The sequence below is a fragment of the Ornithorhynchus anatinus genome, chromosome X1 (genome assembly GCF_004115215.2).
Source record: "Ornithorhynchus anatinus isolate Pmale09 chromosome X1, mOrnAna1.pri.v4, whole genome shotgun sequence".
Taxonomy (NCBI): Eukaryota; Metazoa; Chordata; class Mammalia; order Monotremata; family Ornithorhynchidae; genus Ornithorhynchus; species Ornithorhynchus anatinus.
In genome coordinates, this window is record NC_041749.1 from 47,947,302 (window position 1) to 47,971,161 (window position 23,860).

Here is a 23,860-nt window from a genome sequence, read left to right on the forward strand (position 1 = left end):
TGGTATATATTGAGTGCTTACTGTGTGCAGAGCACCGTAATGAGCACTTGGAAGAGTATGATCCCTGCCCTCAAAGAGTCTAGTGGGGACTATCAAAAAGAAGCCAAAGAAGTATTCCCTGCTTTCGAGGAGTTTAAAATCGAAAGAGGGGTGACACTAGATAAAAACTGATGAATATGCCAAAGTCAAATGAATGAGAGTACAAACAATCCACACAAGAGAATAATCAACCAATAACTAATTGGTTATTCATTCATTGAGGATTCATTGAGGATTCATTTGGGAAGTGCTTCTGAAGGAGGTGACAATTTAGGAGAGCTTTGAAAGAGGGTTGTGGCTTGCTGAGAAGAGGGAAGGAGAGGGTGTTCTGAGCTAGGAGAAAGGGGTGGGGAATGGGTGAAAGGCAAGAGAGTGTCAGTAGTTGTAGTAATGATATTTATTGAACTCCCACTGGGCCTAATGTTCTGTACTTAGCACTTAAGAAAGTACGCCAGAAATTGGAGACACGTTCCCTGTCCACAAGGAGTTGACAATAGAGCGGGAGAGTAGAGAGAGGGGGACAAGGGCCTCTCAGGTGAGACTAACCTTCTTTCTTCTCCTTAGGAGCTGGTGAGAAAGGACTCTCACTGGGGAGATAAAGCGCTCTCAGCTGATCCTCATGGATTCTGCCAGGGGAGAAAGGTAAGGCCAGCCAGACCCTTTTTTTATGGGATTTATTAAGTGCTTAGTATGTGTCAACACTGTACTAAGCTCTGGGGTAGATACAAGATAACCAGGTTGGACATGGTTCCTGGTCCACATAGGGCACACAGTCTTAAACCCCATTTTACAGATGCGGTAACAGGCACAAAGAAATTAAGAAATTTGCCCAAGGTCACACAGCAGACAAGTGGCAGAGCTGGGATCAGAACCCAGATCTTTCTGACTCCCAGGGCTGTGCTCTATCTGCTAGGTCACGCTTGTTTCTTAACGGACCTAAGCTCCATTCCTGGAGCAATGTGGGCCAGTAAGATGGCCAGTCCGGATGACTGAGATGAGAAATATCCCTCAACCGCCGGACTGTATGTCTTCCCAGCCCCCGACTCTGACTGATCCGCAGACCCAGTCCATGACTCATCAGAGCAAATACAAACACCTTGGGCTTTTCTCCCATCAATTCCCTTTCCCTTCCTTTCACTAAGGAGTTCAGGCCCTGGGCGGAGTGGAGGGCTCAGGAAAGGTTCTGAGTCATCACAATTCCTGTGGTCTCCCCGGCACATTTGTTCACTGAGGTCTTCAAGGTTCCATTTGTCCAGCAAAAATGTGTTCAACCAGCCAAGGAAGCCATCACTTTTAAAATTCCTTTTTGGAAAAACAGGCTGAAAATCCACTTCTAGAGCCTGCGGGGAATACCTCCCATGACCTTGGCATCCCCCACAAGGATCCTAAAGCCAGGAGAAGCCAAGTAATGAAGAGGCCCGATCCAGGGCCTCTCCAGATGGCATAAGAGGCTGGGGCAGCTGGGCCTGTCCTGCCATAAGGTACTTTACCTGGCAGTGTTCCACAGACTTGTCTCTTGACTGGCTCAGACATGATTATTATTATTATTATTATTAATAAGCATTTGGACGTTGAGGGAACTCCCCTCTGTAGTGCGTGGCTGGGTGATGAGATATGGTGTTTCAGCAGGATGAAGCGGAAAACCACCAGTGTTTCCTGGACCATCAGCTCCCCAGTCAGCGAGGTCTCTGGCAGAAGCACCACCCGTCCGAGTTACTTCACGTCCATTCACCCTTTGTCTATCAACCCGCAGAGGGTAGGTCATCGTATGAGTGATGGTTTATGCAGCAGACATTTCCTTATCTGCTCTGATGGCCAATGACATGCAGACATGAGCCCTAAAAACAATTTGGACACTGTACTGGGCACCTACTCTGTGCGGAGCTCTCTACTAGATGTCTGTTCTGTGCAAAGCACTTTACTGGGCACCTACTATAGGCAAAGCACTGTACTGGATGCTTGCTGTGTGCAAGGCACTGCATTAGGTACCCACTGGGTGCAAAACACTCTACTGAGCACAGACCAGGGGTCGAGCACAGTACTGAGCCCTTACTGTGTGCAAGGCATTTATGGGAGCGGATGGATTCCTTTGACTGTATTTATTACTGTATGCAGAGCAATGTGCTAAGCACTGAGGAGAGTACAATGAAACAGAGTTGGTAGACCTGTTCCCTGCCCCCAGTGAGCTTACAGTAAGAGGGGGATACAGACATTAATATAAATAAATTACAGGTATGTACATAGTGCTGTGGGGCTGAGGAAGAAAGGGTGCAAGAGCTATGAAAAAGGGAGAGGGAGAAGAGGAAATGAGGACTTAATCGAAAAAGTCCTCTTGGAGGAGATGTGCTTTTAATAAAGTTTTGAAGGTGGGGAAAGTGATCATCTGTTGGCTATGAAGAGACCAGAAGCAGGACAGGGTGAGGGGTTGGTGGCAAGATAGATGAGATCGAGGTACAGAATAAGTAAGTTGACATTAGAGGAGCGAAGTATGTGGTCTGAGTTGTAGTAGGAAATCAGTGAGGTAAGGGAGGGGGTGGCAAGGTGATCGAGTGCTTTAAAGTCTATGGAAAGGAGTTTCTGTTTAACAAGGAGGTGGAGGGGCAACTACTGGAGATTCATTGAGGAGTGGGGAAACATGAACTGAACAGTTTTGTAGAAAATGATTTGGGCAGCAGAGTGAAGTGTGGACTGGAATGGGAAACGACAAGAGGGTAGGGAGGTCAGCAAGGAGGCTGATACGGTAATTAAGGAAGGCTAGTGTAAGTGCTTGGACTAACACGATAGCATTTGGGATGGAGAGACAAGGGAGGATTTTAGCGATGTTGTGAAGGTTGAACCGACAGGATTTGGTGACAGATTGAATATGTGGGTTGAATGAGAGAGAAGAGTAGAGGATAACGTCAAGGTTACGGACTTGTGATAAAGGGGGGATGGTGGTGATGTCCACAGTGGTGGGAAAGACAGGGGGAGGACATTTAGTGAGTCAATCAATCGTATTTACTGAACGCCTACTGTGTGCAGAACACTGTACTAAGTGCTTGGGAGAGTACAGTGTAACAATAAACAGACACATTCTCTGCCCAGGTTTGAGTGGGAGGATAGGCATTCAATTTAGTCTGAGGTGTCAATGGGACATACAAGTAGAGATGTCCTGAAGGCAGGTGGAAATGTAAGACTGCAAAGAAGGAGAGAGAACAGGACTAGAAAGGTAGATTTGGAAAGCATCTGCACAGAAATTGTAGTTGAACCCATGGGAGCGAATGATTCTCCGAGGCTGAAGCACCAAAACATTCATTCATTCAATAGTATTTATTGAGCGCTTACTATGTGCAGAGCACTGTACTAAGCGCTTGGGATGAACAAGTTGGCAACAGATAGAGACAGTCCCTGCCGTTTGACGGGCTTACAGTCTAATCGGGGGAGACGGACAGACAAGAACAATGGCACTAAACAGCGTCAAGGGGAAGAACATCTCGTAAAAACAATGGCAACTAAATAGAATCAAGGCGATGTACAATTCATTAACAAAAAACCTAACAAGTGGTTGCCTGGAAGCTTCTGCGGTCTTCACTGTCCACACTAGCCTCCTATTTTTCATAAATGCTGCTGGACCTCTTCATCTCGTGCGATGTTCTAGGTGGTTCTTGGGTCAGAACTCTTCACCATGGAAGGCTTAGCCTATGCAACCAACCCCTACTTGTGGGGTTGTGTGGGCTGGCTCAGACTTTGTGGGGCTTGGGCAAGAAAGACACAGGCCCTGTCCTCAAGGAGCTTCCAGGAGAGTTATTATCATTATTATTATTATTATTATTAGCATTATACTTGTTTAGCACTTACTATGCTTTCTATAAAAATTTTCAGGATATGTTACCCCACTCCTCAAAAAACTCCAGTGGTTCCCCACCAAGCTCCATATCAAACAAAAACTCCTCACAATTGGCTTTAAAGCACTCCACCACCTTGCCCCCTCCTACCTCACCTCATTTCTCTCCTTCTACAACCCAGCCCATATGCTTCGCTCCTCTAGTATTAATTAACCTTCTCGCTGTGCCTCAATCTCACCTATCTCGCTGCCAACCCCTGGCCCACGTCCTGCCTCTGTCCTGGAACGCTCTCCCTACTCAGATCCGACAGGCTATTACTCTCCCCCACTTCAAAGCCTTATTGAAGGTACATCTCCTCCAAGAGGCCTTCCCAGACAAAGCTCCACCTTTCCTCATCTCCCCCTCCCTTCTGCATTGCCCTGACTTGTTCCCTTTGCTCTTCCCCCCTCCCAGTCCCACAGCACTTATGTTCATATCTGTAACTTTATTTATTTATATTCATGTCTGTCTCCACTGCTCTAGATTGTAAGCTCATTGTGGACAGGGAATCTTTCTATTTATTGTCGTATTGTACTCTCCCAAGCACTTACTACAGTGGTCTGCACACAGTAAGTTCTCATTAAATAAGATTGAATGAATGCATGAATGAACACTATGTGCTAAGCACTGAACTAAGCACTGGGGTAAGAAGCAAGTTAATCAGGTTGGACACAGTTCCTGTCCCCCGTGGGCTCACAGTCTAAGTAAGAGAGAGTAGGATTTAATCTCCAGTTTGCAGATGAGGGAACTGAGGCACAGAGAAGCTAAGTGAGTTGCCCAAGGTCCCACAGCAGACACGTGGTCCCACAGCAGAGACAGGATTAAAACCCAGGTCCTCTGACTCCCAGGCCCGTGCTCTTTCCATTAGGCATGATGCTTCTCTGATGATTGGGCTCTCCTCCCAGTGATGTAAACTCACCACCGAAGCTGATTAGAATTGCTTGTCCTCAGCGCTGGACTGGGGCAGAAACACTGGAGGCTTTGACTGACCGCTCTGGACCACAGGCAGTTAGTGGGGTGCCCAGCCCAGCCCCCTACCCTGGCCCAGGCAGGAAGGACAACCAACATCCACGGCTTGGTCGGAGGAGGGGAATTCCAGCCTCCTACACTCTGAACTCCAGGAAGGGCATGATTCCTTATGAAAACCAAAAGGCCTAATTAGAGCAGCTAGGCAGAAAGCAAACTCTGCCTCCATCCCCAAGAAACCTCTTTTATTCTCCCCCCAGCCCCCATAATGTGCAGCGCTGGATCAGACCTGAAGCCGCCATGGCCGAGGCCAGACCAAGACTGGGTTTTGCCTTCTCTTGGAGGGGCATGGGGCTGGAGGGGGTGGGGGGACTGGGGTCCAGAAGGCTGACCCATCCCAGGTGGCTGACCCTGGTGTGGCCAGCTGGTGGTTCCTCCTTTTGGCAAGCCCTCTACAGTGTCCTGGCTGGCACCATGACCCCAGGGGACCTCTTTGCTATTCTAACACAGGTGCAGAGCCCGGCCAGCAGTCAATCCGGATACAGCTGTGCAGTAGCTCCCACCTTTTCACAGGTAAAAGTCCTCACTAGCATCTGCTTTCTGCTGCTGAGGGAACCGCTGCCAAGCAGCTGAGGTCCACGGTTTGAAGTCTGCCTCCCTACCCCAGGGCCGCTGGGCCTTGTGACCACTATACAGGGAGGGTCCTGCATCTGCACTGCCAAGCAGCGGACTCTGGGTTTTCCCACCAAGTCCTCTCTCCATGGCATTAGAATTTCTTGCCGCCAGTGTTCCCAAGGATCGATCAGCCTCTACCTGCTTTTTCTGTCCCAAGCGCCTTATATCTCCTCTGAGCCTCTCGTGGGCATCCCTGGGGCCTCCCTGAGCCTTCCTTCCCTTGGACCTCCCCTGACTTCCCCAGGCCTCCCCTACGTCTCCCCTGAGCTTCCCCTGGGCCAGCTCTGAACCTTGCCTCCCCTAAATCTTCCCTGAATCATCCCTGAGGAATGGATACCTTGCACACTTCCTTGTGGGCACAGCCTTGCTAACGCGTGGGAAATCGGGCCCAGACACTGGCCCACTGTGTAGGCACATGGCAGCCTCTCCATTCCTACCCCCTACCTCCACTCTTACCACTCCACCTTGCCAAGCTAGAGGAAGCCCGATAGGGCCGGGGGGCGGGGGAAGGCTGACGCCAATCTAAGAATACATGTATCCAACGGAGGAAGAGGGGCAGTCAGAGGGGAGTGGCAAACCTTGGAGCAGGAACCCCTGGTTATCAAAAGAGCCCCACCCTGTTGGGTCACAACCATGGTTCTTTCAGCCCAGGATTCCACCTCCAAGACTGTCGGAGGTACCCCTGATGGCCATCTCCTGAAGAATATTAATTTTGGTATTTTTTCTGCACCGATACAAGCCCTGGGGTAGATCAGATTGGATCAGATAACAGATCAGACTATTAGATTGGACACAGTTTCTGTACCTCATAGGACCCATCATCTCATGGCTAAGGGGAGGCCCTGACACCTCCCTAGCTCATCTCTCTAAAGGGCCACCGTGGTGACCATCCATTAATATCTCTCCACTCTTGCTGAGCCTTCCGTCACCACACTTTTTGCTTGCTACCATCTCTAAATTTTCTCTGTAACCACTCATTCCAGACCTTTCACTCCTGCTTTGAGCTGGCGCCCACCATTAGTCTAAGTGCTTGGTGTCAGTGCAGAGCATTTTGATAGACCCTGGAACAAACAGCCTCAGCAGATGTCAAAACCTCCTATGTCCGTCCTGTTCTCATTGAGGTTAGTTAGTGAAAAGATATAAAAGAGAGATTCTGACCCGACCTGAAACTATTGAAAAATCAACCAACCGATTAATCAGTGGTATTCATTGAGTGCTTTCTATGTGCAGAGCACTGTACTAAGCACTTGGGAGTTGGTAGACACATTCCCTGCCCACAAGGAACTTACAGTCTCCACCAGTTTGTGTCAATTAGTAAATGATTCCCTTAACACAGCTTCTAGAGTGGTGGGGAGGAAGAACTCATAAGAACTGATAAAAACCTTCACAAAGATAAGCCTTCTAAGTATGTTCCTTCTCATTGGACTAAATGATCAAACTGGTGTTGGCAAGGCTTGTTAACTGGCAAATTTGTTCCCAAGTTTGGCTGATGTGGATTCATGATCTGCCCATGTAGTGAATTCTGTGTCTGTTCTTCAGCACCTGCAAGACACCTGCACTACAGAGGGCCAGTTTGTGGTGTTTGAGTGTCGGATTCAAGGCAGCAGCCCTCTTCAAGTTCTCTGGTACCGAGGGCACGAGCCCATTAAGGACTCAGCAAACTTTCGGATTCTAAGGAGAAGTATGGTCACTGTGTGGGGGGGGGGGAGGGCGGGGGGGAGGGGTTCACGTGTGAGTGTGTGTGGATGGTTCATGTTTCATTTGGGAAATGTAATGCACACGGTAAGCCCCAGTAACACTGCTTTGTAATCAGTGCTGCTTAATTGCTTTTTTAAAAAAAATTGTTGATATATGGTTAGTGATTTGTTTCCATATATGCTTTATACATTCGTTTTGATAAGCAATAATGATCTTCCCCTTTCTGAAACCCTGATGTGTTTCCATAGTCACATTTTCATTAAGTTGGCAACATGATCTTTACTACAGAACTATGTCTGGAAGAAATGCCTTATCTCATGCTGTCTAGACGTCTCCGATCAATAGCGATGCCATGGAAGACTAGACATGAAAAATGATGCAAAAGAATGAAAATCACTCCAAATTCAGCATAAACAACCCCATTTCCAAAGCATTTTGCGGACTTTCCCCCAAATAATTCACTTTATTAGACAACGTTCTGAATCAATTTTAAGGTCACATCTTCTCCAAGAGGCCTTCTCCAATTAAGCCCTCTTTTCCCTGGCTCACTCTGCCTTCTGTGTCATCTATTCACTTGAATCTGTGATCTTTGAACATTTGATATTCACCCCACCCCTAACCCCACAGCACTTACGTTCATATCTTATATCTTATAATAATCAATAAGTATTCATTCATATTAATGTCTGTCTCCCTCTCTAGACTGTAAACTCGCTATGGGCAGGGAATGTGTCTGCTAATTTTGTTATATTGTACTCTCCCAAGGGCTTAGTACAGTGATCTACATATAGTAAGTGCTCAATAAATACCATTGATTGATTGATTGGTTGATCGATCAAATGGGTACAATATATTTATTCAGAATATTAAATAGCTTGTTTTATCTTTATGTTTTGGGGGAAGTATAGGCCAAAGGGGGTCAGTCAGCCTGTTGTAGTCCGTGAGCCCAGGAGGTAAAGGAATCCTCCCAGGAATATATATCCCCTCTGCGGCAGAATGTACAATTCTCTTTGGGTTAAGTTTCAGTTTAGACTTTAATTCTTTCTCTTGGTCTTTCAGAAGCATGCGGGTCAGCTGTTCCTGGTAAGTGCAACATCTCAACAACCCCTAGATGATGCACAGCTAGAATTGCCTTTCCTTCTGGTCCCTTTCTGCAGTCTTGCAGCCCCCACCCCCTCAGATGTCCCTGGTCAGCCCTGGGGTTGAGAGGATGAAGGGTGAATTGCTCCCTTGGAGCCTTGCCTCCCACCGCCACCCCCGCACCCTTGTACCTGAGGCCCCTGCAATCAGCAGCAGTGGGCCAGGAGTTGAGGTCTGCTAGAGGCCCAGCAGTTACCCAACAACAGAGGGAAGTGAGGGAGCAGAGGACAGCATGGGCCTTCATCCCAGCTTACAATGGGACAGGAGAGCCAGGATCCAAGGCAGGGGGGTAAAAGGGTAAAGGTGATGCTCTGCTCTGTGATGCTCTGCTCTGTGGAGCTTTATTCTGTGGTGTTATGTGGCATTCTTGCTCTGTGGTGCTCTGTGATGCTCTGCTGTGCAGTGCTTTGCTCTGCAGTGCTCTGCTCTGCAGTGCTCTGCTCCTCACAGAGCCGGAAGAATCAGGTGAGTGCTTAAATGAGAATCTCCCCACACCTGGCCGAGAAAATTTCCCTGACTTCAGTTCTGGGCCGGGGTGTCGACCCCCAGAACAGGTCCCCTAAGAACTGATTTTTCCCTCCTTAATGGGGAACCCTCCCCTGCTGGGCCCAGCAGGCCAGGGAGTCACATAGCTGGCCAGGCTGAATCATCTCCCTTGGAGAACTCATTCTCTCCCACGGCTTCAATTACCATCTCTGCAGATGACACCGAAATCTACATTTCCTTCCCTGTTCTCTCTCCCTCTCTCCAGGCTCGCATCTCCTCCTGCCCCCAGGACATCTCTACTTGGATGTCCTCCCACCACCTCAAATTCAACATGTCCAAAACAGAGCTCCTTATTTTCCCTCCCTGTCCTCTCACTGTTCTCTCCCAAACTTTCCTGTCACTGTAGACGACCATCCTTCCCGTCTCACAAGCCCATAACCTTGGTATCATCCTTGATTCCTCTCTCTCATTCAACCCACATATCCAATCTGTCACCAAATCCTGTCAGTCTCAGCTTCACAACATCGCCAAGATTCGCCCTTTCCTCTCTAACCAAACCACTACCACATTAGTACAATCACTCATTCTAATCCCACCTAGATTTCTGCATCAACCTCCTTTCCGATCTCCCAACCTCCTGCCTCTCCCCATTTCAGTCCATACTTCACTCCGCTGCCTGGATTATCTTTCTACAGAAACATTCAGGACATGTCACCCTCCTCCTCAGAAATCTCCAGTGGTTGCCTATCCACTTCCGTATCAAACAAAAACTCCTTACTATTGCCTTTAAAGTTCTCCATCACTTTGCCCCCTCCTACCTCACCTCCCTTCTCTCCATCTACATCCCAGCCCTCACACTCTGCTCCTCTGGTGCTAATCTTCTCACTGTGCCTCAATCTCGCCTGTCTCATCGCCGACCCCTGGCCCACGTTCTGCCTCTGGTCTGGAAAGCCCTTTCTCCTCAAATCTGCCTCTTCAAATCTGCCTCCTCAAATCAATCACTCTTCCCCCATTCAAAGGCCGAAGAAGGCACACCTCCTCCAGGAGGCCTTCCCAAACTAAGTTCCACTTTTCCTCAGCTCCATTCCCTTCCACGTCACCATGACTTGCTCCCCTTGCTCTTCCCCCCTCCCTGCCCCACAGCACTTAAGTATATATGCATATATCTATAATTCTATTTATTTATATTGATATCTCTTTTACTTGTATTGATGTCTGTCTCCCCCACTCTAGACTGTGAGCCCGCTGTGGGCAGGGATTGTCTCTCTTTATTGCTGTATTGTACTTTCCAAGCACTTAGTACAGTGCTCTGCACACAGTAAATGCTCAATAACTATAACTGAAAGAATTTACCTTTCCAGAGGCGGTCTGCACCCTGGTGGTGACTGACGTGCGTCCAGAAGACTCTGGGGAGTTCCAGTGCCTCGCAGAAAATGAAGCAGGGTCTGTCACCTCGCGGGCTGCTCTTTCTGTCTCCATAGGTAATGTCCCCGTGGCTCCCGGGGCCTGTGCTGGCTGCAGGAGCAGCCCTGGTGGCTCTCGAAGACTGGTGAATAAGGGACTGCTTCTGTTTGTCAGCAGGAAAGGAAATGGAAACGCCAAGAGATCCCCTCAACCGCTCCTTTAGGCAAACCTCCCTGGAGCCTGAAGCCCATCCAGGGGGTCCACAAGGCTCTGCTGAGAGGAGGGATCCAAGTCACAAAAGGCTTCCCACCATGCAAAGCCCCCCAGTCACCCCGGCCACCCTGGCCACCTGTGCTGGCTGGGAAAGTCGGGAGTTGCAGGACCAGAGAATTGGAAACGAAGATTTTCGTAGTGCCTGTGGGAATTCTTCAATGCCAGTGGAACAGGGGTAAGGCCAGACAGATCTAATGCCTGATACATTCTGCCATGTGAGTTTTCACTTTTACTTTCAATCTACCAATCAATCAATCAACGATATTCACCGAGCGTTTACCATGTGTAGGGTACTGTACCAAGGTGTGGAGTAGTACAGTACAATAGAGTAGGTAGACATGATATCTCCCCCATCCTAAAAAAACCCGCTCTTGACCCCACTTCCCCCTCCAGTTATCGTCCTATCTCCCTACTACCCTTCCTTTCCAAAATCTTAGAACGAGTCGTCTACAATCGATGCCTAGAATTCCTTAACTCCCATTCTCTCCTAGACCCCCTCCAATCTGGCTTCCGTCCCCTCCACTCTACCGAGACTGCTCTCTCTAAGGTCACCCGTGACCTCCTTCTTGCCAAATCCAATGGCTCCTACTCCATTCTGATCCTCCTTGACCTCTCTGCTGCCTTTGACACTGTCGACCATCCCCTCCTCCTCCATACCTTATCTCACCTTGGCTTCACGGACTCTGTCCTCTTCTGGTTCTCCTCTTACCTCTCTGGCCGATCATTCTCGGTCTCCTACGCTGGAGCCTCCTCCCCCTCCCATCCTTTAACTGTTGGAGTTCCTCAAGGGTCAGTTCTTGGCCCTCTTCTGTTCTCCATTTACACTCACTCCCTCGGTGAACTCATCCGCTCTCACGGCTTTGACTACCATCTCTACGCAGATGACACGCAGATCTACATCTCCGCCCCTGTCCTCTCCCCCTCCCTTCAGGCTCGCATCTCCTCCTGCCTCCGGGACGTCTCCACCTGGATGTCGGCCCGCCACCTAAAACTCAACATGAGCAAGACTGAGCTCCTCATCTTCCCTCCCAAGCCCGGTCCGCTCCCAGACTTCTCCATCACCGTGGATGGCACGACCATCCTTCCCGTCCCGCAGGCCCGCAATCTCGGTGTCATCCTTGACTCGTCCCTCTCGTTCACCCCACACATCCTATCCGTTACCAAGACCTGCCGGTTTCACCTCTACAATATCGCCAAGATCCGCCCTTTCCTCTCCACCCAAACGGCTACCTTACTATTACGGGCTCTCGTTATATCCCGGCTAGACTACTGTGTCGGCCTTCTCTCTGACCTCCCTTCCTCCTCTCTCGCCCCGCTCCGGTCTATTCTTCACTCCGCTGCCCGGCTCATCTTCCTGCAGAAACGATCTGGGCATGTCACTCCCCTTCTTAAACAACTCCAGTGGTTGCCTATCGACCTCCGCTCCAAACAAAAACTCCTCACTCTAGGCTTCAAGGCTCTCCATCACCTTGCCCCTTCCTACCTCTCCTCCCTTCTCTCTTTCCACCGCCCACCCCGCACGCTCCGCTCCTCTGCCGCCCACCTCCTCGCCGTCCCTCGGTCTCGCCTATCCCGCCGTCGACCCCTGGGTCACGTCCTCCCGCGGTCCTGGAACGCCCTCCCTCCTCACCTCCGCCAAACTGATTCTCTTTCCCTCTTCAAAACCTTACTTAAAAATCACCTCCTCCAAGAGGCCTTCCCAGACTGAGCTCCTCTTCCCCTCTACTCCCTCTGCCATCCCCCCTTTACCTCTCCGCAGCTAAAGCCTCATTTTCCCCTTTTCCCTCTGCTCCTCCACCTCTCCCTTCCCATCCCCACAGCACTGTACCCGTCCGCTCAACTGTATATATTTTCGTTACCCTATTTATTTTGTTAATGAATTGTACATCGCCTTGATTCTATTTAGTTGCCATTGTTTTTACGAGATGTTCTTCCCCTTGACGCTGTTTAGTGCCATTGTTCTTGTCTGTCCGTCTCCCCCGATTAGACTGTAAGCCCGTCAAACGGCAGGGACTGTCTCTATCTGTTGCCGACTTGTTCATCCCAAGCACTTAGTACAGTGCTCTGCACATAGTAAGCGCTCAATAAATACTATTGAATGAATGAATATCTACCCACAAGGAGCTTACAGACTTGAGGGGGTGACAGATATTAAAATAATTTACAGATGGATATGTACCTAAGTGCTATATGGCTGGGAGAGGGGTGAATATCAGAATGCTTTAAGGGATACAGACTTAATTGCCAAGGTGACACAGAAAGGAGGGCTTAGTCAGGGAAGGCCTCTTGGAGGAGGGTTTTGAAGGTGGAGAGAGTGGTGATCTGTTGAATATGAAGAGGGAAGGAGTTCCAAGCCAGAGGTGGAGTGGGGACAAGGGGCTGGTGGCGAGGAAGATAAGATAAAGATACAGTGAGTAGGTTGGTGTTAGAGGAGTGAAGTGTGTAGGTTTCGTTGTAGTAGAAAATCTGTGAGATGAGCCAGGTGGGAGAGAGCTGATTGAGTGCTTTAAAACCAAAGATGAGGAGCTTCTGTTTGATTTGGGCATAGATAGGCAACCATAAGAAATCTTTGAGGAGGGGGGAGATGTGGTCTGAGCAGTTTTAGAGGTGATCCAGGTAGCAGCGTGAAGAATAGACTGGAATGGGGAGAGACAGGAGACCAGGAGGTCAGCAAGGAGGCTGGTGCAGTAGTCAAGGTGGGATATGATAAGTGATTGGTCAGCAAAGTAGCGGTTTGGTTGCAAAGGAGGGGGCAGATTCTAGAGATGCTTTGAGGGTAGAATTGACAGGATTTGGTGACAGAATTAGTATGTGTGTTGAATGAGAGAGATGTATCAAGGATAATGCCATGGCTACGGGCTTGAGAAACAGGGAGGATGGTGGTGTTGCCTACAGTGATGGGAAAGACGGGGGAGGATAGGGTTTGGATGGGAAGATGAGAAGTTCTGTCTTTTAGACTTGTTAGTTTGAGTCATCAGTAGCACATCTAAGTAGAGATGACTTGAAGGCAGGAAGAAATGTGAGACAGCAGAGAAGGGGAATGATCAGGACTAGAGTGGTAGATTTGGGAATCATCCCCATAGAGATGGTAGTTAAAGCCATAGGTGTGAATGAGTTCTCCAAGAGAGTGGGTGTAGACGAAGAATAGAGGGGGTCCCAGAACTGCACCTTAGGGGGCATCTACAGTTAGGAAGCAGGAGGCAGAGAATAAGCCTGCAAAAGAGACTGAGAAGGAGCGACCAGAGAGATAGGAGGAGAACCAGGAGGAAACAGTGCAGATGAAACCAAGATTAGGTAATGTTTCAAGGAGAAGGGGGGGTTCCCTAGTGTTGAAAGCAACTGAGAGCTCAAGAAGAATCAGGACAGAGTAGAGGCCATTTTCCTATTGCACCAATACTAACACTTGGTAGAATTCCAATTTTAATTGCTTGGGTCATTCATTCACTGGTATTCATTCAGTGCCCTTTGTGCAGAGAACTGTACTGGGTGTCTCCTGGATGCAGAGAGCTGGACTGGGTGCCTACTGAGAAGCAGCATGGTCTAGTGGATGGAGTATGGGCCTGGAGGTCAGGGGACCCAAGTTGTAATCCCAACTTCACCACTTGCCTGCTTGTGTGATCTTGGACAAGGCACTCTATGTCTCTGTGCCTCAGTTTTCTCATCTATAAAATGAGGATTCAATACTTGTTCTCCCTTCTTAGACTGAGAGCCCCATTTGGGACAGGGACTGTGTTCAAGTTGATTATCTACCTACAATGCTTGGCGCACAATAGGCACTTAACAAATACCACCACTGCTTGGTATAGTGGATATAGCAGGGGCCTGGGAGTCAGGAGGTCAGGAGTTCTAATTCTGACTCCACCACTTGTCTGCTGTGTGACCTCAGGCAAGTCACTTGACTTCTCCATGCATCAGTTACCTCACCTGTGTCCAACCTGATTATTTTGTCTCTACCCCAGTGCTCAGTACAGTGCTTGGCACATAGTAAGCACTTAACAAATACTTAACAAATGTATTATTATCATTACTTTGTGCAGAACACTGTTCTGGGCACCTACTGGGTGAAGAACGCTGTATTAGGCACCTATATGTTCAGAGTGCTGTATTGTATACCTACTATATGAAAGTTCTATATGAAAGTACTGTGCTCCTTATTCCACAGAGCTCTTTACTGGACACCTACAGGGTGGCAGAACATTGTTCTGTACCGTACACTTGGAAAGAGAGTAAAATAATGAGAATTAGACGTAGTGGCTGGCTCTCAGGGAGTTCACAGTCTAAGACAAAGAAGGGAATCAGCAGTGTACAAAAAAAGAAAATATTCAAATGATACAAACGGCAGAATGATATGACAAAGAGAACAGAAGGGGAGAACAGGCGGTGAAGTGCAATTAGCGATTGAGGAGCAGATTTGAGGGCTCCTCAAGGCTCTGGCAGGGAGGGTCAGACTCCAACAGCATGACCTAGTGGATAGAGCAAAGACCTGGGAGTCAGAGGACCTGGGTTCTAATCCCAGCTCTACTATTTTTCTGCTGTGACCTTGGACAAGTCACTTCACTTCTCTGTGCCTCATTTACCTCATTTGTAAAGTGGGGATTAAGTCTGTGAGCCCCATGTGGGACATGGACTATGTCCTGCCTGATTACCTTGTATCTACTCCAGCGCTTAGAACAGTGCCTGGCACATAGTTAAGCTCTTAACAAATACCATTTAAAAAAAAATGTTCCCAGATTCGAAAAGTTTGCGAAGTGGGGCTGATGCTGGGGGCATCATCTCTCTCCTGGGCAGCATTGCTCAGCAAACACACACACACACACACACACACACACACACACACACACCTGTTCTCCCTCCCTCTTATATTGTGTGGGGAGGGAGCCATGGCAAGTTTATTATTTTGTACCTACTCCAATGCTTAACAGAGTGCTTGGTTCTTAATAAATGCAATTATTGCTATTGTTATATGTTGAAGTGCCTGAAATACCTTTTTTTAATGGTACTTGTTAAGCACTTACTATGTGCCAAGCATTGTACTACACTCTGGGGTAGATACAGGAAAATCAGGTTGGACACAGTTCATGTTCCACATGGGGCTCACAGTCAGAATCCCTATTTTACAGATGAGGTGACTGAGGCACAGAGAAGTTAAATGACTTGCCCAAGGTCACACAGCAGATAAGTGGTGGAGCCAGGATTAGAACCCGGGTCCTCTGACTCCCAGGCCCATGTTCTTTTCACTTAGCCACGAATAGCTTGCTTTCCAAAGCAGACCTTTGAGATTACATTGTGTTTGAGCATGAAAGATTGATTTCTGTTTAGTGAGTAGTTTCCTTGACAACCGTGCTACTTGCACCTTGAGCGGGTGTGGCCACAGCCGATTATCTTTCTCCACACTCACTTTCCAGACCAGAGTTAAGATATATTACCCTGTCAGTCCTCGTAATTACAGGAGAAACAGAAAGTGGATTCCTTGCCTTTTGTCACGACTCTGAAGAAACTAGCCCAAACTGGAAGAACAGAGAACAAAAAACTAAAAATGTGGTTTCCAAAAAAAAAAATTAAGCTTAAAATAAAAGAATAAATCGGCCTTATAAATAAGGTGCCAAATACACCGGCCCATTACAATATATTTTGTTCCATTTGCAGAAATAAATGGGTTTTGCCCGACCCTAAAGTATTCTGGGGGAGCCCAGAATCTCGCCTTTGCAGCAGATTATTTGCAAGCCCCCTCTCAGGTCTGTATGAACCCTGGCACCACCACTGAGTGGTGGAACTCAGGGGCAGAGCTGCAGAGGACGGAAGTTTGGTGCCGAAGGCTGATAAACAGCCGGAAGAGTGGCAGGTAATGACTTGAAGAAGACCGGCCAAAGCCCAGACTGTCAGCTGGAGAGATGGAGGGGTTGCACCCCTCACCGGCAGACAAGAGAAGCCCACTCCCCTGGTCCTGCAGAGGAGAGGGGACAGGAAGGGATGGATGGGGGAGGTTAGAGGGAGGTGGCAGTATAGGAAAGTTGTGAACATGAAAACTATCAGAAAGACCGGTTGGATAACGTGGATGGCAAAGACCACAGTGACTACCGAGGCACCTGCCAGCGAGGCAGCAGCGTCAGCCCTCTGCTACGGTCACTTCGGCCACAAAAGGGTCCTAAACATAAGAAACCTCTGTGGATACTGTCCAATGGGCTGCGCCCCTGTCCACCTACATGTTCGATGCTTTCTGGTCCCCAGCAGGAACACTACTTCTCAAGAACTTCCAGTGGTTGCCCATCTACTTCCACATCAAACAAAAACTCCTCACCATTGGCTTTAAAGTATTCAGTCACCTTGCCCCCTCCTACCTTACTTGGCTGGGGGAGACAAACATTAAAATCAATTACTAATGGGAGGATAGGAGTGTATAAGGATATGTACATAAGTGATGTGGGGCTAGAAGATGGTGCTACTATCAAGAGCTAAAGGGACAGATCCAAGTACATAGGTAATGCAGAAGGGAGACCGAATAGGGGAAATGAGGGCTTAGTCAGGGAAGAACTCTTGGAGGAGGTATGATTTTAGGCAGTTGTTTAGGTGGAGAGAGTGGTGGACTGTTGGATATGAATGGAGAGGGAGTTCCAGGACAGAGGGAGGACATGTGGAAAGGGTCGTCAGCAAGTCAGATGAGATCGAGGTATTTGTGAAGAGGTTGCCAGAGGGCCAAAGTGAAAGGTTGAGTTGTAGTAGATCGACGAGGTAAGGAAGGAGGAGGCTAGCTGATTGCTCCTTAAAGCCAGTGGTAAGAAGTTTCTGTTTGCTGAGGAGATGGGTGGGCAGTCATTTGAGGTTTTTGAGAACTGGGGAGATGTGGACTGAGCTTTCTGGGGGAAAGTAATCTGAGCAGCAGCGGGAAGTATGGACTAAAAAGGGGAGGGGGGTTCAGCGAGGAGGCTGATGCAGTCATCAAGGTGGGATATGATAAGAGCTTGGATCAACATGGTAGCAATTTGGATGGAGAGGAAGAGGTGGATACTAGAGTTGCGGAGGCAAAACTGACTGGATTTAGTTACAGCCTGAATCTGTGGGTTGGAGTTGAAGATAATGTCAAGATTGTGGGCTGGTGAGACAGGAGGGTGGTGATCTAAGTATATGGCAGAGGAAATCCAAGACTGTCAGTTGGTGGTATGAGCTTGACAGAAGGACACGGCACCACGGGAGTTGAGTCCAATGGAGAGGATGAGGTTGAGGGTGTGCGGTGTGCATCAAGAGAAGGAAGATTAGAATATGGAGAGCCAGTGGGGCATGATGACTTTAGAAAATGGGAGGGAGTCAAGAGGTCAGAAGGCCCTAAGGGGGAACAGAACAGATTTTCAGGAGGCAGGGAAGGGAGAGAAGGCAAGGGAGGAGGCTGTGGTCGGAGAGTGGGATTTCAGAGTTGATTCTGCCACTTCCCATTGTGGACCAAGCACAGGTAAACAGACATGTTTCCAAAAAGAGGATTGCTTACATTGGAGGAGCTAGAAGACAACCCAACCTACTAAACCCATCAACCCCTTCTCTATAACCTGTTTTTGCACTCCTAATGGCAGACCCAATAGTTTCAGGGGTGACAAACCCAAGGTGATTGTAGGCCACCTTGAAGGTACAGACCCAACCCAGATGGTAACTAGGGTTGAGCTAAACAAAAGAAACAGTTCTCCAGATGCATCCTCAACAGAAAGATTGCTTTTTAAGGAGTTTCAAAGTTCCTTCAGAATAAAAGTCTGAGGGAAAGAGGGAAAGCTAGCCAGGTGCCCACTAGATGGCAAATTGCCATCCAGGACTTTGTATGAAAAAAACTCCTTTTCTCCCTTCCCTGAGGGAGAGGTGAGGGTCTCTTACCTGATTCCGTGTGTCCTTTGCTTAGGTCCAGAGACCTAAACCCCTCCTCTGCACCCTGAAGTGTCCACTTTGTAGATCCAGTATCCTGGTTGGGAAGGAACGAATACTGGGACCACTGGGTGTTGTTGCTTTGTCGTTCAGGAGACACCCTCCCTCCCTCTGCAATCTTGTTAGCGAAACCCCACCTCGCAACCTCAGGGCAGCCCTTGTCTTCTTGGGCTTTGGACTCTGAGCCTCCAAGAGCCTGAAATTCTGCTCCTCTAGCCACAGCTCTCTACTGATTTCATTTATATTTTGTGTCCATGCCTTTATTTTGTCTTAGTGTCTTGTTTCATTTCTCCTCTGTGTCTGTCGCCAGTCCCTTCTCCCCACTTCTTTGATTGGGACCCTCCTAAGGTTAAGGAACCACGTCTAATTCCCACCTGTGTATTCCTTCCCAGCACTTAGAACAGTGCTTTGCACACATTAAGACCTTAATGAGTATTACTACCACCACCACCACCACCTAGCCAGTAGTAAAAATCCCTTCACCTCTGCACTCCAGCCTGACTGTGGAGTTTAACTTGTGTTTAATATCCCAGTCTGCCCTCACTTCCTGAACCCTCAGCCCCTCTGGTGCTTGTACAGTGAATCGAGGAATGGGATGAGGAAAGAACTGTCTAGTGTGCTCTTTTCAACCCTAGCCAAGTCATCAGCAATGTTGAATTGAGATGGTGGACTCTTATTTTGACATGGTTGCATAGGTAGAGGGACAAGCAAGCACATCGGATGTCATTCTCTTTGGCAGCTGATAAAAGTCACCCTCTTATAATACTAGCTCCAATCTGGGATGGTTAGTTTGTGAGAGGGACTCTCCCTTTCCCCGAATAGCAGCTCCACTCGGGTGACATCCTCTGGAGCTGCAGGTATGTCTCTCTTTCTCCCTGCCTTGGTACGGTTTTGTGATTCGTTGGCCAAGTTAGAGGCAGAAGTTAGGAAACTACAAATGCAGGACAGAGATTTGAAGAGAAAGAGACTTCTCTGCTCCATTTGAATGAAAGGACATTTTCATCACGAGGGGACTAGTGGGGGAATTTTGTTGGTTTTAAGACCAGATAGTGTTGTTATTGTTTAAAATCGGAGCTTCTTCTGGAAAAAGGACAGTCTCTGAGTGCCTGGGGCGAGATGTTCTGCTACAATTATATTTGACCCCCAGACACTCCCTGTATCAAGCAGTTGAGAACTGGGTATGGAAACTTGTACGGAGGTGTTAGTAGGAATAATTCCTACATAAGAAATGGAGTGCTAAACTTGGGAAAGTACAAAATGGCTGTAAGGTGACTTCTAATTTATCAATTAAGAAGGAACTTCGGAAATTGATCCAATGACTAACCACCTACTCTGTAAGGAAAGTTTTCAAGCACGGTTGGGAACTTAGTATCTATTATCTGAAGTTTGTGTTCTCAAGCACTGTGTTCTGTCCAGAGTCAGCATTCAGTAAATACCACTGATTAATTGATCAACTGATTGCCTTGGGCTCTGCTTTTGGAAAACGGTGTTTACAGATGTAGGAGACGGGCTTTTCTAAAGTATCCCCTTTGACTTTTTAAGGCTATTTGAGGGACAGCCAGTAGGTTTAATGAGTCTTTCAAAAATGTTTATGTAAAGCGGAAGGAATTTTAAGAAAGCAGCAGTTGCTCATAGTGCAGGCTAAAACCAAAATGCTCCAGTGAGTTTTGGCCTCCAAGACCTTGGGAAGAGAAGGAGGAGAACATTGTCAGTTGGTCTCCTGTGCTTAAATATCAGGGATCTCAGTGGAGTCTTTCATCTTCCGGGGAGCTGACGGAGCTTTGCTTTCTGTCCTGAAATGACTCTCTACGGGGCACCAGGGCTGCCGGTTGGCTTGAAACAGCAAAATCTTTTTTAAAGGATTTAATCATAGGGCCCTATGGATTTCTGTTGGCTTGTCCCTTCCCCACCAGAATTTAACACAGTTTCCAGTAGAAGACATGGTTTAAAATTTGCATGTGTGAAATGAGGGTTGAGGTGATTTGGAAAAAGTGTTCCTTCCCTTTTGCTACCTTTGCTCGGGTTACTGAATAGTTTCCATTTGTTGATCTTTCCACAACTGGCTCAATCTCAGCCCAAAACCAAATGTTCTTTCTTAAATCATGGCAGCATTAGTTTGGTTTGGTTTGACGGGAGCCCCATCGCCAACAGGAACCTCTTCTCATAATGATCAACTTCGTGGCTTCGGCGAGCCCGAGCGGCTAATTTCAGGGCACTGGATTATTGGTGTGATGATGGCCAGCCTTGGGGATTAGGGAGAAAGTGAGGATGCAGTGCCATAGGTTCTTCTGGCATCTCTGGGGTGAGCAGAGCACGAAGGGCTGGCCTGTGCCCAAGGAGGAAGGAGGTGCCACCTCCTTTTTTTATGGCATTTGTTAAGTGCTTACTATATGCCAGGCATTGTTCTAAGTGCTGGAGTAAATACAAGGTAATCAGGTTGGACACAGTCCATATCCCTCAATGGGCTCACAGTCGTTATCCCCACTTTCCAGATGAGGTAACTGAGCCCCAGAGAAGTTAAGTGTCTTGCCAAAGGTCACACAGCAGACAAGTGGCAGAGCCAGGACTAGAACTCAGGTCCTTCTGACTCCCAGGCCTGTGCTCTATCCGCTAGTCCACGCTACTCCTTGTGCCCCTGAACGCTGCCAGGCCAATAAAGCATCTGTCTCAATCCAGGCCGGTAGTCACTCTAAGGCTGTAACGCTGCCTGCTGCCTGATAAAAACCCAACTCTTGATTTGGAGAAATCACTTCTTTGGGAGGCTGGTTTAATTTCAAAGTTTTGTAAAAACCTTTCTGCCAAGCTTCTCATGGACAAAGGCTCGTTTAGGGTTGAAATGTATCTTCAGCATTTCTTCCCAAAGACTTCAAGGGGCAAAAGGGACAAGGAGAGATAGTGAACCTTACAATACTGATACAGCCTGTTTTAAGTGCTTACTATGTGACAAGCACTCTACAAAACACTGGGGTAGATATGAGATCATTAGATTGGACACAGTCCCTGTCCCTCAAGAGGCTCACATTCTAAGGGGGAGGGAGAATAGGTATTTCATCCCCATTTTGTGGAGGAGGAAACTGGGCCCCAAAGAAGTTAAGGGACTTGCCTAAGGTCACACAGCAGGCAAGTGGCAGAGCCAGGACTAGAACCCAGGTCCCCTGACTCCCAGACCTGTACTCGTACTCCCCGGCAAATCACCTGTTTGAGTGATCAGAACCCTCCTTGTCCCCATAGGCTTTCTTAAGGAGAATGAGAAGGATAAGGATTTCCTCTTAGGTTTGCAGGGAGGAAGAACCATTGTTTTTGAAGTGAATATCTTACTCACAAGGAGGAATTTTTTAAACTGGTGAGGCGAATTATCACGCAGCTCTTGGGGCTGATTGCAACCTCAAAATCAATCCATCAGTGGTGTCTACTGAAAACCTTCTATGGGCAGAGCTCTGTAATAAGCATCTGGGAGTGCCCAGTAGAGGTAAAAGGCACCACCCCTGCCATCAAGGACTTTACAATCTAATGGGAGAGTCTGATGGACACAAGCCATTCACAAAGAATTGGAGGAGTAGAAAGTAGCAATGTCGTAACTGCTGATAGCAGAAACATGGCAAGCTGACTAGATAAATTACTAAGAGTAAGTTCACATATGTTGAGAAGGCACAAAAAGACTCTCACCATCCCATCACCAACCTGAGGGTGTGTCACTGTACTGGGCACCTAACCTCATCTCATGTTGCTACGCAAGATGATTTCTAAGCTGATGAGGCCGTCTCCTGTCTTTAAGGTGTTCAGGGAAGGTGAGTCTCCATTCCTGGGTCTACCCATGGGGTTTGCTGATTGTATGCCACACACTGTGCTAAGCACTGAAGCAGATCATCAGGTCATCAGTCCCATATGGGACTCACGATCTCTGTCTCACTTTACATCCAGGAGCCCTTGAAGATGTTCAGGAAGCATTGCTAGCATCAAAAAACATCCTAGCATCCACTAATCCCCATAATGATTTTCTTGTTTTGAAGGGGCACTGCTCTTCAAGAGAGACCTTCTCCATCCCTCTGGTCTTGTGACCCTAGCCAGGAGGGGCAGCAAAACCTTTCTTCTGATCCCCAGTGGCTCCTGACCCGGGACCCATCATCTCCTTGTGTGGACAATACCAGCCCTCCTGTCGCCTCCATGTATCAACCAAGTATGTTCAACTATGAACGTCCCAAGCACTTCCTCCACTCTCAGAACACGTGTGGAACCAGGATGCAGCCCCCAGGGACAGAAACATCTATGTTGCCCTCCAACCCAACCAAACAGTCTTCCATTTTAATCCAGCCTCGGCAGTGCACTGAGCAAAGGTTTTCTTCCTCATCATCGGTGAGCTCGCGGATAACAGTGTCTTCATCCACTTTTCCCACTTCTGCACAACAGCCCGCTGGCTCCTTCCCAGGACAGCGAGTCTCAACCTCATTTAGCCAGTCTCCAGCAGGCTTCCTCAGCTCCATACTGCCATCCCAGCCCGACTACAACAGCAGCAGAGGTCCTTCGGCTGTGGAACCCAAGTAAGTGTCACAATAATAAAAACACTATTTTATTATTAATAATAATAACAGTAACAATTGTGGTATTTGTTAAGCACTTACTATGTGCCAGACACTACTAAGCACTGGGGTGGATACAAGGTCCCACATGGGACTTACAGTAAGTAGGAAGGAGAACATGTATTGAATCCCCATTTTGCAGATGAGGTAACTGAAGCACTGAGAAGTTAAGTGACTTGCCCAAGGTCACACAGCAGGTAAGTAGTGGTGCCAGGATTGGAATCCAGGTCCTCTGACTCCCAGGCCCTTGCACTTTCCACTAGACCACACACCACTTCCCTGGCCTAGTGGAAAGAGTCCTCTAGACTGTAAGCTCTTTGTGGGCAGGGAATGTGTCTACCAACTCTAATAATAATAATAATAATGTTGGTATTTGTTAAGCGCTTACTATGTGCCGAGCACTGTTCTAAGCACTGGGATAGACACAGGGGAATCAGGTTGTCCCACGTGGGGCTCACAGTCTTAATCCCCATTTTACAGACGAGGTAACTGAGGCACAGAGAAGTTAAGTGACTTGCCCCAAGTCACACAGCTGACAAGTGGCAGAGCTGGGATTCGAACCCATGACCTTTGACTCCAAAGCCCATGCTCTTTCCCCTGAGCCACGCTGCTTCTCAACTCTGTTCAACTCAACTCAACTCTGCTTCTATAACTCTGTTATATTGTACTCTCCCAAACACTTAGAACACAGTAAGTGATCAATAAATACAATTGATTGATTGATTGATTAACTGAAGAATGAATGTCTCCATTTAAAATCAAACTGGTACTTTTGAGGTGTTGAGCTAAGAATGTATCTGGTAATGAGTTTCTCCAGGTGCCAAAAGGACAATGCTC

At 47.9% G+C, this 23,860-nt stretch overlaps 1 protein-coding gene across 2 annotated transcripts in view; it reads left to right on the forward strand.

The window, feature by feature from the left end:
• The first annotated feature begins 1,683 nt into the window (after nucleotides 1-1,683).
• MYOT (myotilin) overlaps nucleotides 1,684-23,860 on the forward strand; it is a 40,241-nt gene continuing 18,064 nt past the window's right edge. For both annotated transcript variants that reach the window (XM_029051994.2, XM_039910399.1), the window contains exons 1-7: nucleotides 1,684-1,795; nucleotides 5,379-5,441; nucleotides 7,083-7,224; nucleotides 8,301-8,324; nucleotides 10,229-10,348; nucleotides 10,449-10,719; nucleotides 22,457-22,984. In XM_029051994.2, the coding sequence (XP_028907827.2) occupies nucleotides 10,457-10,719; nucleotides 22,457-22,984 (791 nt within the window). In that variant the 5' untranslated portion in view covers nucleotides 1,684-1,795; nucleotides 5,379-5,441; nucleotides 7,083-7,224; ... (1 more) ...; nucleotides 10,229-10,348; nucleotides 10,449-10,456. The remainder of the gene's footprint in view (nucleotides 1,796-5,378; nucleotides 5,442-7,082; nucleotides 7,225-8,300; nucleotides 8,325-10,228; nucleotides 10,349-10,448; nucleotides 10,720-22,456; nucleotides 22,985-23,860) is intronic.